General features: G+C 39.4%; 2 protein-coding genes across 7 annotated transcripts in view; one reads left to right on the plus strand and one right to left on the minus strand.

Moving 5' to 3' along the window:
* Positions 1–15,266, plus strand: part of CFAP96 (cilia and flagella associated protein 96) — a 521,342-nt gene that overhangs the window by 79,275 nt on the left and 426,801 nt on the right. For 3 of the 4 annotated variants that reach the window (XR_015249965.1, XR_015249967.1, XR_015249966.1), the window contains exon 6: positions 14,246–14,359. Coding sequence is in view for 1 of the 4 variants with exons in the window: in XM_086703251.1 (XP_086559377.1) it covers positions 7,417–7,434 (18 nt within the window). In the remaining 3 variants the exon portion in view is untranslated. Of the gene's footprint in view, positions 1–7,416; positions 9,145–14,245; positions 14,360–15,266 lie in introns of those variants that run through there. The other variant, XM_086703251.1, reaches the window with a different exon arrangement.
* PDLIM3 (PDZ and LIM domain 3) overlaps positions 1–15,266 on the minus strand; it is a 30,525-nt gene that overhangs the window by 3,731 nt on the left and 11,528 nt on the right. The window contains exons 4-6 of one of the 3 annotated variants that reach the window (XM_025932917.2): positions 7,272–7,339; positions 1,974–2,237; positions 243–373 (exon numbers count right to left, since the gene is read on the minus strand). In XM_025932917.2, the coding sequence (XP_025788702.2) occupies positions 243–373; positions 1,974–2,237; positions 7,272–7,339 (463 nt within the window). Of the gene's footprint in view, positions 1–242; positions 374–1,973; positions 2,238–7,271; positions 7,340–7,728; positions 7,917–15,266 lie in introns of all 3 variants that reach the window. The other 2 variants (XM_025932918.2, XM_025932919.2) reach the window with 2 other exon arrangements.

The following is a 15,266-nucleotide window of genomic DNA, read 5'->3' on the forward strand; positions in this document are numbered from 1 at the left end:
CTGGATTACTGTGGAGGGAATTTGTCGTGGTGCTCTTTTATCACCAAGTTGGTGGCTATTTGGATACATTCTGGAAGCTCCTTTCCTAAACCAAGCACCGCCCAAATCCTTTGGAGGAAAGATCACTGAATTGAATACATTTTTAGACTTTCATTCCCAGTATGTTTACTGCCCTCCCATCCCTTGACTTTTCTAAGGGCCTCCATCAATGCTGTCCCAGCAAGACATTCGCGGCTGCTCACCAGGGCCGTCATTCACTAATTCCTGGAGCACTCTGAAGGAGCCCGACTGGCGAGGCTGAGTAGGTTCATTCCGATTGTCATGGAGCATCCGGTACACATCTGACTCGGGGGGCACAGAGGCTACGGGTTCACTGAAACACAGAGTGGCAGGGAAAGCAGTGTCAGGAGCATCATGACACATGGGATGTGCAAGAAGCTACAAGGCATGAATAAGCAATGATCACTATATTTGCAGTAACTCCTGAACAAAAGCCTCTGTATTTTCAAGTTAGTCTCTATTACAGTTAAAAAATATGGTATGAATTCACATGGGTCACCTTGAAGATGTCATTAAATTACATCACCGCACTTCTCCATCTGACAGAATACTTTGGAGGGCAACTAAAATGTGATTGTCAGGGAATAGCAATTAAAAAAATAACACTCGTGTCTGATGGATATATAATTATGATGTGAACAAAATTAACTTTTCTCATAAAAAAGACAACAAAACATGTGGTAGGAAGTGCAGGAGTGACCCCAGTTTGATTATTCTTGGTCATAAAATGCTCAGTAAAATTCAGATTCACTTCTGATATTAAACTGAAAGGTATGGCTTCATTTTGTTTTTAAGATTAATTTGTTAACTTCTAAAAACAGCAAAGGTATCATTTTGCTTATAAATTGAAGATGTTCAACTCGTATGTGAAAGTACATAATGTAGAAACTTTCAGTTATATTGACTACATTATGTTTTTTAATAGCCACATTATAATTCACTTCTAACAATGATAGCAGCTTTATTTTTAATATTCTACAAATACAATTCAAATCTAAGAAAATGCCTCAATAATAATACTACATGCCAGGCACTAAATGCTTTATTATTTTATGTCATTTAACTGCATTATCTAGAAAAGTAGTTGCTATCTGCACATACTTTTCTACCTATATCCTATTTGAAAATCATCTTATATATCTGAAAGTCCTTGCAAAAAAGCTTTGAGATACATTACATGATTATTATCTCATTGCATTCATCCCAAGAGATATTTTTGGGAATTGATACATAGTACTCTTAAACATTATAAAACTTTAATTTATAAAAAGCGGTTATGTAATACTGAAAGAAGTAATAAGACTTTATCTTATAATAAATCTTTTTAATTGAAAAGCTTGATGGCAAAAGTGCTTTGAACAAATATTCATAATAAAGAAGAAAGTCGTCAAAATAAGAGACCAATGGAAATTAAATATTTACAGTATTAGCTTGAGCTTATAAAACTTTATTCATGGCAGAAATTCCAAATGAAAAAATAATTACCTCTCCATAAGATACCATTAACAGAGAGAAGAGGTGTCATTTCTTAAAATTCCTCTGAACTTCCCATCCCTTTCCCAAATTTTGACCTCCAAAGGAGAAGCGTAGAGTATACCAGATTATAAATCACTTTTGAAAAGTGTTTACTAGACATTTGTAAAGAACATTGTAGCTTTCCAAGAGATACATACATTTGGTCCTTCCATGATTTCATTTTATTGCGATCTGTCCCATTAAGCTCTACTTAGTTCATTCTGGAAGTCACTTTTATCTTTATGTCTAGATATTTGCAATACATCCTTAGCATTTTTCTCTTGAAAGCTTTCCACATAACCTTCTTCCAATTAAGACAACGTTAAAAGACACCGGTAAAGTTGACATTGCCCATGTGTTTAATTAATATGCCCATCATTCAAAAAGACTCGTATTACCTCATTATGGGTGTTTCCCCTAGAGCTGTTGAAACCTGACCCTGAAGTGTTTCCATAATATTGTCATCTGAGTACAACTGCATAGGTGTATTAAACTGAGCATGTACAATCTTCACACCGGGAAGTTCCATTTCCAAAGGAATGTTAGGGGCCATCTTAGCAGCAACTTTCAAGTCACCTGGGCAAATAGTACTAAGAGTACTGACAGAAGAAGGGGTGCTACGTCCACTGCCACCGTCAATACCGGACGGAGTACTGCATCCACTGTGTTAATGACCACGTTACACAGAGAGGTGACACAGGAATCAGAAAATCCAGACAGGAGAACACAGAGAACAAGTACAGAGAGGTTAAAAGGAATTGAAGACAGAAAGTAAGAAGTGAATTCAATCAAATTCAAATGAAATGTTTATTTCTAGCTAGAGTATATTTTAAAAAGGGGAGACATTTAAAAATTCATGATGGAAAAAAGTTAAAGAAAATTAAAAAGTACAGGTGATATTGCATTTGTTGGCTCTGTTCTACTAGGCAATATGTTAAGCCGAGGGTTACACATAGAGTTGTGTGCATAAAGTAGAAAAGATGGAACTCGCTTTACTTTTTAAAAACAGGCCACACAGTTTTAAACTTGCCAACATCACAAACACATGATGCAGGGAAATTACATTGGCTGGATGTCCTTTTACCTTTATGAGCTGCAATGTTTAAAATGAAAACATTAATAAATGATCCTTCACAAATGGTAACTGGCTTTGCAGCATGAAGGTCAATCAGATATTTAGGCTAAACATTTCAAAATAGGAAGCAGATGTTTCAGAAATGCAGTTACACGTTCCTTGAATAGGTTCTCCGTAGGTTCTGTGATAAAGATTATGTTTGAAAGCTACTTTGTGAACGTTTTCTTGTTACCATGTTAACTTTTTCTACTTTCGTGCTTTAATTTTGTGAAGAGTACACTTTAAAAAATTGTTCAGTGATTTAATACAGGCTCTAGAAACAGCCAATAAATGCTTGTCACCTTGAAATTAATTGATTAGAGGGCAAATAAGGTGGTCTTGGACTCTTTAGATGCCACCTAGGGCATCATATGTAACTATTTCATGTAACATTTTGGAGGTACACATATATTTCCATGCATATTTCTCATTTCCTTTTAAAGATCAATTGAGGGGACTTATTATTAAAACACAAGAAAGGCCATTCATGCAGTTTTAAAAACAGCTAGGGAGATTTCATATTCTCTTTGAATCTGGACAGGAGACTAGTCACAACTGACATGCCAGTGACTTAAAAAGTAATGTTTCTACATGCATTCTAAGTGCAGCATGAGAAATGCATTTTACAAGAAAATGGAATGTACTGAGTTGTTTTTTTTTTAAAGCACAATCATTTAAGACTAAACCAAAAAAAATTAGTATTTGTAAGTTTTTTTCATGCTTGCAGGTTAGTGTTGCTATAAACTCAAGGCAGAGAACAATTTATATGATGTGTTTATCTCAAAGTCCGTTTTCTCTTAGGGCTTAGGTATGGCTCTTGCATTTACTCTCTAGGGCTACTAATGCTAACCTTAGCCTCATATAGAGGGCAAAAACCAGAAGGATATTGGGCATCGATTCTGCTGACTACATCAATGTTGTAGCCTGCTTAGTGTGAACAACTCATGTCACTAAATGGATTTTAAAATTTTTTTGTCTGGTGTTATCCAGTTCGACCACCTGCATGACCTAAATGAGGCGAGTATACATGGATGTGCTCCTTTACTTCCTGGCTGTTGAGACCCTATTTAAAGCCCAGTCTGTAAATTGGTAAATCGTCTACAAAATGCCGAGTGGCGTTTTTATCATTTTTGTAGGCTCAACACTCTCTTTGCTCCTGAAATCGACCGTAGTTGGTGAAAGACTCTGTGCCAGCCCTCGAGCTAGACAGGAGATGGGTAAGCTATGAGCAATCAGAATTTACAGATAGACATTATTTTGTAGTTGTAATTAGTAATCTTTGTTATTAGTGTTCTTGTATATAGCATGCTTGTGTACATAATTTTATTTAAGCAAAGATTGTATCTTCTATTGCCTGATTTCTTTATCATTCTATTTAGGAGCCCCTGGTTATTGAATACATAGGAAATATACCCTTAGCAAACAAGAATGACCTTTTTATAAATTTTTGGGACATTTTTAAAAGATCTCTTGAACTGATGCTCTAAGTAAATAGTTTTGATGAGCTCCAGTCACTGTGGGTAGTATCATGGGTCACCATGACCTATCCTGTGACCCAGAAAAGTAGATACTAATGAGATTTCTTGACTTTGACTTAGTGACTTGGCATGTGTAAGCTTGATGATACACTCAATTACTTCATGCCTCCATATCATCAGACAGAGAACTAATTTCCCTGGCCTGTGTACAGACTTTTTGGGATGAACTTCTGGAAGTGAGCTGTCCAAAAACCACTCAGAGGATTCTATTTTATCATTTGGATCTCCAAAATATCTTGTGTATATTTTTAGGTATAAATTTGGCTTTAAAAATTTACATATTTGCCTATGAAAATACTGATTTTTTAATATGCTTCAATTATGAAATAAAAGAACCATAACTAGCAGTCAGGCCCGAGGGAGATGTAACATATTAACAATTTAGCGTCTCCCACTTCGGATTAAAAAGTTGTTCATTTGGCTGTAGCTTGGTATATAGCCACCTAAAACTCCACCTCGATGAAGGATCATTTGGTAAGAACCAGAAATTCAGAAGCTGGAACAAATAGGGGACACAGGAAGAAGGGAAAGATAGTAGAGGCATTTTTACAATTCTTTAAGATTTATATGTGGTACCTGTCTTTAGAGTTTATTTGGGGGGGCAGGGAGAGAATGGACAGGGGAGGGGCAGAGGGAGGGGGACAGAGGATCCGAAGAGGACTCTGTGCTGACAGCAGAGAGCCCGATGTGGGGCTCAAACTCACAAACCGTGAGATCATGACCTGAGGCCAAGTCAGATGCGTAACCCACTGAGCCACCCAGGCGCCCTGGGGACCTGTCTTTAAAGCAAACCCTTTTGTCCCTGTTTCTCCTCTCTCCTCTCCCAAATTCAGCTATATTGAAAGGCACCTTACAATAACAAAATCATGAGTGGCTTGTCACTATCACCATGTTTGAGTTAAAATGAAAATAAAAGAAGGCCATTAGCTACCTGAATCCCTCTGACTTTCCCTGAATTTTGATAAAATTAAATGTGTTACTGGTCTTTAGCCACGGCAAGATCTGTGTTACTCTGATGTGTCATTTCACCCATCGCCTAAAGTCCTAGGATTTGGATTAGTGAATTTCCAGTTGAACCAACCTCAAAAGAATGCAAGTGCATTAATTTCACTATGCTTCTTTAGAAAGTTGCATATGTATGTATTCAATAGTAACATAGCATCTTAACTCTTTATCTAGTGTTATGATCTTGGGGGAGGGGCTGGGAAGCTGTTGAAGGTGCGGAAATAGGGAGAAGATATACAAGCAAATAGAATGGGGACCAGGGAACAACGAAGTAAAGAAAGGCTTGTGCAGAGTTCCCTCTATGAGGTAGGGTGGTAGCTCTTGATTCTACTTGCCACTCAAGTATTATTAGGTGCGCTTAGGACTTCGTTCCTTTATCTAAGAACATTATGGAGCATTAGTCTGTCCCAGCCTTGTGTCCAGGTGCTGGGAAGATAGAAGGCGCTCCCTTCTATTGGGGGAAAATGTATTTGGTAGTCACTGCCTTTTTAGCCTTGTCTCCTGCTCTTCCACTCTACTGCTTCTGAGTCTGATCTCACAAAATCGGCCAGCTTATTTTGAGATAATCCTCTGGCCCTGACTCTAGCTCATGGAAAGGTCTGCACAAGGAGATCACAGATCACATATCAAGCAATGATTGACCATCCAGAGCAGGTATCATAAACTTGGACACCCCTAGGGGCCTGCAGGTTACACTTACATAAAAATAGGCCAGGTATTGGGAATGGTGAGCATTTTGACAGGATGGAGACTAGATGTTCCATCTTAAGGCATTTGCTTAAGGTTTTTGGTTTTGGTTTTGTTTTTTAACAACAGGAGGGTTACATAAAACACCCTCTGTAAGTTGGATGGGCCGCTAGTTTGTGACACTGGATATAGATCATTATTCAATAATCCTAACTGCCAACTTCCTTCCTCTGGGCTGACTAATGTAGCTGAGGTCAGAGGAATGGGTTTGAGGTTTCCTAAAGTCACTCCTTCCCAATGTGCCAACACAGGGCATTCGTTTCCCCCCCTCCCCGCCCCCCCCCCCCCCAGGTTGGAGTACAATTTCTAGAGAAGATATTTATTTGAAAAGGATCATCTAACTGAAGATGACGATCTGTTTCTCTGATGGACAGCACTGAAGAGCTGGCCTGTTCTTACTGCAGTGTGGACACAGTTATATCTGTGAGGGTAACAAACATACCTCCCTCTCTCCCAGCTCTTTCCTTATACTGCTCTCCTCTGTGTGGCAAAGTTCCTTTTCAAGTGGCCTCTTTTTCTTTGCAAGTGTCCATAAGGATGAAGATTTATTTTTTGTTATTAAAAATTTTTTTTTAAATGTTTATTTATTTTTGAGAGACAGAGCGTGAGCAGGGGAGGGACAGAGAGAGAGAGAATCCCAAGCAGGCTTCAGGCTATGAGCTGTCAGCACAGAGCCCTTTGTGGGGCTCAAACTCAGGAACCAGAAGATTATGACCTGAGCCAAAGTCGGACGCTTAACCGACTAAGCCACCCGGGTGCCCCCACATTTATTTTTATGTAAGAGCTAGAATGAGTGGGATTACATAGCAGGCTAATGGTGCTGTGAGAAACAAGGGCTGAGGTGGGCTACTCACAGCCTGTGAAACATAGAAAGCTGCACCAGCGTTCCCACTGGGCCCTGCCTGTCTCCTGACTTCTGATAGGGTGCCGGTGTCCCATGTTTGTTCCTGCTGGCTGGGCTCTCGTGCCCTGGGAATGGGGTACATCTGCCTGCCTCAAAGGTCACTGTGTTCTGATGGGATCCTCAGAGCAGCAGGGGTATTAGTTATAAATATATGTGGTGATTGCCTAACATTTCACAGCTCTATAATCTGGTCAGTATTTACTCTCAGAAATGGACGTTAGTTACCTACTGTTCTCTGCTAAAAGTGAGTTTGTTTCTTTTGCTTTTGAAATAGGCTTCAAAATGAGCAGAGTCACGCCAAACCCCTAAGGGTTACTCTTCTTAGTGATTAGTAAGGATTTATTAGAGAAGCATGCACTCCAGACGTCACAATCTCAGAGCTTATGACCTGCTTCGGCCTGGGATTATGAAAGGTTTGGGCCGAATATTGTGCTTGTGTTCAAAGTAGTTCACATCCTGTAAAAACAAAGGGTTAAAAAGTTCCTCAGTGGAAGATAGTTTTTGTGGTTTTTTTTTTTTTTTTTTTTTTTTAGATAAAAGTAAATGAATGATAACTGCACAGAGAAGATTATTTACCACCAAATATTGACATGACTAAGAATGGGGATGATGGAAACGAGCGATTTCTTCACTTTAAGCATCTGTTCACTAAATGTTCAGGAACTGGCAGACTGGACTCCAGAACATTCTGGATCTGTTCTAGACGCTTGTCTTTAAACTAAACATCTGACTGTGCCTTCAGGAAAGTAAAAATAAAACAGCAAGAGCTGGACTTTGGAAAGGAAAAGAAACCGTACTATCACTGTTAAGAGCATGGTGGCCGGAAGGCAAGTCATGATACTTACTTTTGAGGTGAACTAGGAATGAGACCCCGCAGCTGTCCGTGAAGCGCGTCTTGTATATTGCTAGTTGAATAGAGCCCAATGGGTGAGTTATAGGAAGCGCTCACTACCTGTCTTTTGTCATCAATGTTTGCTGCTGCAACGAAAGGTTGGGCCCTTCTGTTGTGCGCGGTACCAATGGGTTTGAACTCCTGTACAATGGCAGACAAGATACACAGAGCCACAGAACGCACAACAAAGCCATTAATGAGCAAACCTAGAGCATCGCTGTTGTTAATCAAGGCTTCTTCACCCCACTGCAAGATTAACGGCAAGGTTAAAGGAGGAGTTACGCATAAACCTTTCTACATTTTCTGTGAAATTTGCATGTGCTGTATTCAGCCACGTTTAAGGTGCAGATGAATTGACCTTATTTAAAATATCATAAAAGAATTAGAACGTTATTCTTTTTGTTTAGCCCTACTGACTTTCACGGCTGTAGTTGTTAAGAAATTCTCATATGACTCATTTGGATACTGAAATTCGATGTCAGAAATGAGATTTGTGGCTTAGAAGAATTATCACAGTTAACTTTTTCTCAAGAAGAACTTATATACACTTTCTCTTCTATGAATATCTTATTACAGCTTCCTCCATTTTAGGAAAAGGAGGGGCAAAACAATCAGAGAGAGGGAGCATTTATGAATACTTATACCGAATCATTTTAACTAATCCAAGTAAAAGTTTTATTTTTTCTTTATGTCTACCACAAAAAAATTCTTATTTTGCATTATGTTCTAACTTTAAATTTAGAACAAATAATAGGCATTAAAAGACTATTTTTTCCTTATGAGAGCAGGGATACCATGTATATGGAAACTTTCTTTTCTTTCCTTTTTTTTTTTTTTTTTTGGTGATGATTGCACGTTGTGTGTTTAAAGAACTTTTCATGTTTCTTTTAGTCCCAGAAGGACTAAAGTCAACAATTCAGATAGCTAATGTATAAGACTCACAAGAGGATCTCCACTTTATTGCTTGGAGAAAAGGATCAAACATCCGAGTCCCAAACTCTGAAACATGCCTGAATGATCGGAAACTCTATGTTATTATTTTTTTAATGTAGGAATCCGGTTTTCCAATTTTTACAGAGATTTGTAATTTCGTAGAGTCATTAAATAGCTTTTTCTCCTAAGCGACAGAAGAAAACCAGGAGGGAAGGCTAAAATATACACAAGCTGCTTCTCTTTCCAGATCTTTTCATTTGGCAGAATCAGTGAGATAAATCTTTCCAATATTTTCACTCACGCATTCACATCGACTTCACTTACTTTGGTGAATGTGCCACCAATTTTTCACGCAGATTTCAACTAGCACAAACATTTATGATTCTTTGAAATGTTACTGAACGGAGGCTGTTTTTATTAAAAAAAAAACCAAGAAGGTCTTGTAATATTCTTGCTCATGTCATTTTTTTCTCTTCTTGTCATTACAAATGAGTAAATCGTGGGATGGTGCTTTTTTTGGTTGTTGTTAGAAAAAGAGACTGTCTTCGTTTCTTAGGGGAGGAACCAGAGTTTTGCACAGAGATTCTTGTGCTTGAGAACATACCGACAGCTTCCTTTAGGGACCCACGCCACATGATGCTTCGGTGTTTTGATTCTGAGCAGCCACTCTTCACACGAAGTCCCTATTCCCCCATCTAGGTTTCTTGGAAAAGTTCACTTAAAATTTTAATAGTTGTAACAGGCGAATGGGGTGCAGCTTCAAATACTAGCTGTACTGAGTCTGTGACTCCAGCTACCCCAAATCTCCTGGCGCCTGAAAATCGGGGATGTGGTAGAGACTTTTCTCTCATCAACCTTGGGCCGCGTATTATAATAGCCTCTTAAACTGGAGAAGGTCTGAGTTGAATACAATAGGCTGTGATCCTCTAGTGTGATTGGATTGACTGGCATCTCACTGATTCATTATTTTTACCTCCAGAATAATGGCTCACTGCCTAGGAGTTCGTTGGGGGACAGTAGGGTTGCTGCTGTTAGGCAGCAGAATGACTGAAATCACCAACTGTGGCTTTAGAAAAATGCTGAGTCCCAGAATATGGGAAAATGTGTGTAGTCACACATTTATACAGTGCTACCATCTGATTGTTTTGGCTGATTTAATGATGAATTCTGCTTGTTTTGTTTTGTTTTTTTATGATTTCTGATTAGCCATTATTATGGCAGGAAAAAAGTGAATTGGAAATAATTGTAGGTAATGCCAGTGGTGATGATTCAAGCCTTTGTTACTCTTTTTGAAATGAAAGAAGAAGCCTAATTGCCTCATTTAGTTTTGGTAAATTATTAATTTCTCAGGCTAATTAAAAGAGTGAATCAGGCAGAACTGAAGGACTCAAGCTTTGTGGAATTTTTCTTTTAACAAAGTATGATACGCCTTAAAGATCTTGATAAATAGAATTGAATTTATAAAAATTAGTTAATGTAATATGATGGTTTTATGGGGGAAAAAGTCGCTGCCCTTATTTCTTCTTAGTCTTAAAATGATTAATAAACATGGGTGGTGATTGTCCTGTAAATGAGGCATCTTCACTGAAAATATTTGTGCACTAATAATTTCTAGTAGTGCTTCCGAAAAGCAGCATTTGAGTTAATCAGCTCCAACCTTTTTATTTGCTTTCAGTTTTGGTTATATATTGCAAAGGTCATAAATGTGTAATTTGTTAAAATAAAAAAAAACCTTACTTTCTGCACATAATCATAAGAGGATATAAAAGAATATAGGCTTCAATCTAATATAGGCTTCAAACATTTGTATTTAGGCTTTGCAAAGCGTTAGTTTATGGGCTGCTAGAGTCATTCCAGAAAAGCACAATGAAGTTGTATACATCAAAGGTAAACAAATTTAAGTATGGCACGGGGAGGCAACATTGTATCCAAGTCTTCCATCCTTGTTGATGGTCAAACAGAATCAAAAGACAAAGCCAATGAGAAGTTTGGTATCCCACATTAATTTCTTTTTACATTTTCTGGAAAATCATTCGTAACAGTAATACCGTAAAAAATTATACAGCAGTCAATACAGTCCAGCTCTTGTGTTTATTTTACCCAGACAAAAGCATCCAAATGATTCTCATCTCTTAGGAATTCAATAAGTAACCACTGCAGTTAATGAATGCATTTTAAATGTCATTTTTAAATATTAGGAGCTTATTCTAAGGAATAATAGTTTGAATTAATAAAGTGCTAGCGCCGACAGAGTAAAAGCTAGGCAACTAGATGGAGACTTGCTGATATTGGGGAGAATGCAGCTGGTGACAACAATCTCCAAGCCCTTAGGATGACCTCAGCAGTGACAGCATTCCAAGACAGTTGCACCTTTCAACTTCCTACTTGAAGAAGTTGTCCATAGATAAAGATTCAGCCCAAGAACTGAGGCTATTACCAGCTCCAAAAGAAACAACATGTTTCATGGTACATACATAGAGGTATGTATGTACTTACTAAAAAAAGTGGTGGGGAGATAAGGAAAACAAGGGATCATACCTTCGATCAAGGCACGCTGAAGAAATAATGGTATTTTGTCTTATTTGGGATTTATGAACAATCACCACCTGACCTCATGCTCACCCCTCAAAAGAAAAATAGTCACCCCTGCAAATTTTTTTCAGTGATCTGTTTCAAGTGTTTCCCGCATATAGTAGGGAACAGTTTGGGGATTAAGAAAGCTTGTTTTGAATGGGCCGCCTTCCAGTCATCACAAAATTGTAGACAAATCTATCTTTTGAAAATATAAACAACTCCAACCCATACCTCACTTGCTTGTGTGTATAGTTCCTATACATCTTTATTATCAGATCTTCTAGGGCCAAGGATGCAATTCTTTTATGGAGACAGAAACAGTTATCTTCTCATTTAGAAATGAATGATGTTTGCTTCTGAAAAGCATCTTTCCTGTGTTGTGATAGCTACATTATAATTTTGAGTTGTTCAACTAACACTAAACAAAGATAAGCATAATGTCTTATTTGAGAATGCCGGCTTTGAAGGACACAGACCTCTAACAACATACCGTTAGCCTACAGCTAATATATAATGCTAATATAATGCTTTGTATAGGAAAATGCATATCTGCTCCCAGGCCATGTTCAGTGTGGATGGAAGGCTTTTATTCAATGGCTGCGGGTTGATCTAAACAACTTCTAAGGTTCTTTTTAAGTCTAAGATTCAAGTCTAAATTCAAAAAAACAAAATTTAACTATTTAATAATAGCATGAACAAATGAAAAAAAAAACTAGGCATTAATATTTCATGTCAGTTGTTACTATAACTGTAAAAGGAAAGTCCCCAAAGCCTGAATCTATGCATAGGGAAAAGACTGGAAATAAATACACTAACATTTTCTTAATTGTGGCAGGGCTTGTGTGGTAGGATGTAATTTTTTTCCCCCTCAATGAATATATATTACTTTTAATTTTTTTAACGTTTATTCATTTTTTGATAGAGCTAAAGCGTGAGTGGGGGAGGGGCAGAGAAAGAGGGAGACACAGATCTGAAGCAGGCTCCAGGCTCCGAGCTGTCAGCACAGAGCCAGCCCGACGCAGGGCTCGAACTCACGGACCGTGAGATCATGACCTGAGCTGAAGTCGGACGCTTAACCGACTGAGCCACCCAGGCGCCCCGAATATACATTACTTTTAAAATGAAAAGTATTTTATTCTAATAGCCAAGGTCACAGAATTTACAGTGAAAGTTTCACTTGGCTTGAGAAATAAGAACTCAAATACTGTTTTGCTCGATGGCATTTTCTACTCATCTACAGCGGCGTCTTGAAGCATGATACATCAACAGCATTTATTTCTCAGACAGACACATCTTTGTTGTCCATAAAGTTGCCTTAGTTGCAGAGTTCCTATTTTGGGTGTGTGCGTGGGGGGAAGACCTCTCTTTGCAAGACATCGTTTTGCATGGCGTCGTGTTAATTAAAAAAATAAAAGAAGAAGACAAACATAACCTCCGTTTAGCTTTCCTCCACACTCATGCTCCAAGTTAAACTCACTGCTTATCATTTTCTTTCAATCATTGCATTTTGTTCAGTTTATGCTTTGGCGTTTCAGATCGCAGGGGTTGTGCTAAAGCTGAGCTATGTTTGTAGGGAATGTCCGTCCTGAAGTGCCAAGTTACGTGAACCGATCATGCAGAAATCTGGCCTGAGGATCATCAGGGTAGGAGGCCTCTGGCCCATTAAGGGAAGAACTGAAATGGTTCTTATCTCTGAGACCTTCGAACACCGAACACCGGCCTCCCTGAGAGGGTGCCAGTAAGAATGAGCCATGACTCAAAGTAAAGGAATGTTCAGAGGCTCCATCTGACTGGCTTCTGGAGCCTTTAACCCAAGCTTCACCTTTCGTTCTTTTTTTTTTAAACCTATCTCATTCTCTATGTTTCCCCCATTTGTGCTGTCCTAAATATCCATATTGCTTAACCCCAAGATGTAGGACACATGCACTAATATATGATTGAGGAGAGGCCAGAGTATTTAAAATTAGGGTTATTTTATTTTATTTTTTTTAATTTTTTTTTCAACGTTTTTTATTTATTTTTGGGACAGAGAGAGACAGAGCATGAACGGGGGAGGGGCAGAGAGAGAGGGAGACACAGAATCGGAAACAGGCTCCAGGCTCTGAGCCATCAGCCCAGAGCCCGACGCGGGGCTCGAACTCACGGACCGCGAGATCGTGACGTGGCTGAAGTCGGACGCTTAACCGACTGTGCCACCCAGGCGCCCCAATTAGGGTTATTTTAAAAAGTCCAGTTTTTGTAATAATTATGGTCATAAATTCAAACTTGTAGATTTATAAAAGGGGCTTCTTCTAGAACGAAAACTCAGACAATTTCCCTTAAACTCCACTTCTGGACAGATGTTAGCAAAACACAGCCTCCCATTTTGGTCTGAGCTCAGCCTGTGCTTACTAAATACTTGCTGAGGCACCCGCATGCCAGAGCAGGTACTGCGACATGGTGAGGGATCACTGGGGATTTGGTACTTTGGTCGTATCTATTTTTTTTTTATTAATTTTTAAAAATGTTTATGTATTTTTGAAAGAGAGGTTACAAGTGGAAAAGGGGCACAGAGAGAGAGAGAGAGAGGATCTGAAGCAGGCTCTGCCCTGAAAGCAGAGAGCCCGACGTAGGGCTCCAACTCACAAACCGTGAGATTATGACCTGAGCTGAAGTCGGATGCTCCACCGAGGGAGTCAACAGGTGCCCCTGACCCCATATCTTAGCAGCTCGTATTGGTGAGATCAGATTTTAAACATTAGGAGAAGTCTGGAATGGGAAATTAATTTGCGGAAGGGTGCAGTACAATTTTGGATGTGTACTATATACGGAAAAGGAAATTCAGAATTTTATCCATTTCGTCCTGGTGACAATAAGAGATTGGGTGGTCAATAAATGCATATGTGTGAGCCTTAAACTTTCCTTTCTTTCTGTTGCTTTTTAAAGTACCACATGATCTCTTTTTCTCATGTGTTGCCTCTAAGGGATGAACTGGAGGTGGGACAACGCTCAGGCATTCCTGCAAAGGACTATCTACAAGCGACGGCTCCGCCTGGGAACCTTGTTTTTTCCTCCTGCAGTCTTGTCTTCTATCTAAGGTAATGTTGATGACAGGTATTATTCTTCACCAATCCACCTCGGAGGCCAGGGGCTAAGCCACCACCAGCATTCAGATCCCTTCTCTGAAGAGCTGAGCTCTCGCCTGACCTAAATCGCATTCAACTTGCATGACCACTTTTACCCTGCAGCTGCCGGGGCTGGGGGCAGCCAAGCACCATTCTGAGAATTGGTTCCCAGGTTTGGTCCCGGGCGGTGGTAGAAGAGGCAGTTTATCCATTTCCTTTCATTCATTTGTCAGGTATTTATTGAGCGCTTGCTGTGTGCTCTGCCCGGGAGGCTCAGAGTAAAGAGAACAGACACAGCAGTCCTCACCTTCATGGATAGCCCAGATCACGCTCCCTGCCTTTGGGGCCTGTTTTCTCCTCCTTTGCTCTTAATGATTTTTAGGCTCAGGCTCTTCCTTTCTTCCAGTCAAAGGTCTAGGGCAAGGATCTAATAAACTCATGCTCTCCAAAGGTTAAACGACTCAGGATGTTTCTTCTCCTGGGGGGATTGTATTTGAACTGAAAACAAAGTTTTAATCCAAAGCAGTTTGTAATGACCCTTGTAATGGTGATGTGGAAGGCAGTCCTGGTGTCTAGGAGGTCCTATCGCGTGGGCAGCTCCCATCTCACTGTCAGGAGAGGCCAGAGGCCTTCTGATCAGAGCCTGGTGGGAGGCGGGTACCATACCAGTCCCACCAAGAGCTCCCACTAAATTGAAATCTCTATAAACAATTCGATGTGCCAAGTTCTTTTTCTATAGTGTTTTATTTAGGTCTTTGAGAAGCCCTATGAGACACAGGTACACGTTACTCTGAATGTGTTTTTACCGAGGAGAAAATGGAGGCTTATGAAGAAAGTGGAAAACTGGAAGGGACAAATGCAGGAGTTGATCCTGAAAAGG

The sequence above is a fragment of the Puma concolor genome, chromosome B1, assembly GCF_028749965.1.
Source record: "Puma concolor isolate L17-30 chromosome B1, mPumCon1.1.hap2, whole genome shotgun sequence".
Taxonomy (NCBI): Eukaryota; Metazoa; Chordata; class Mammalia; order Carnivora; family Felidae; genus Puma; species Puma concolor.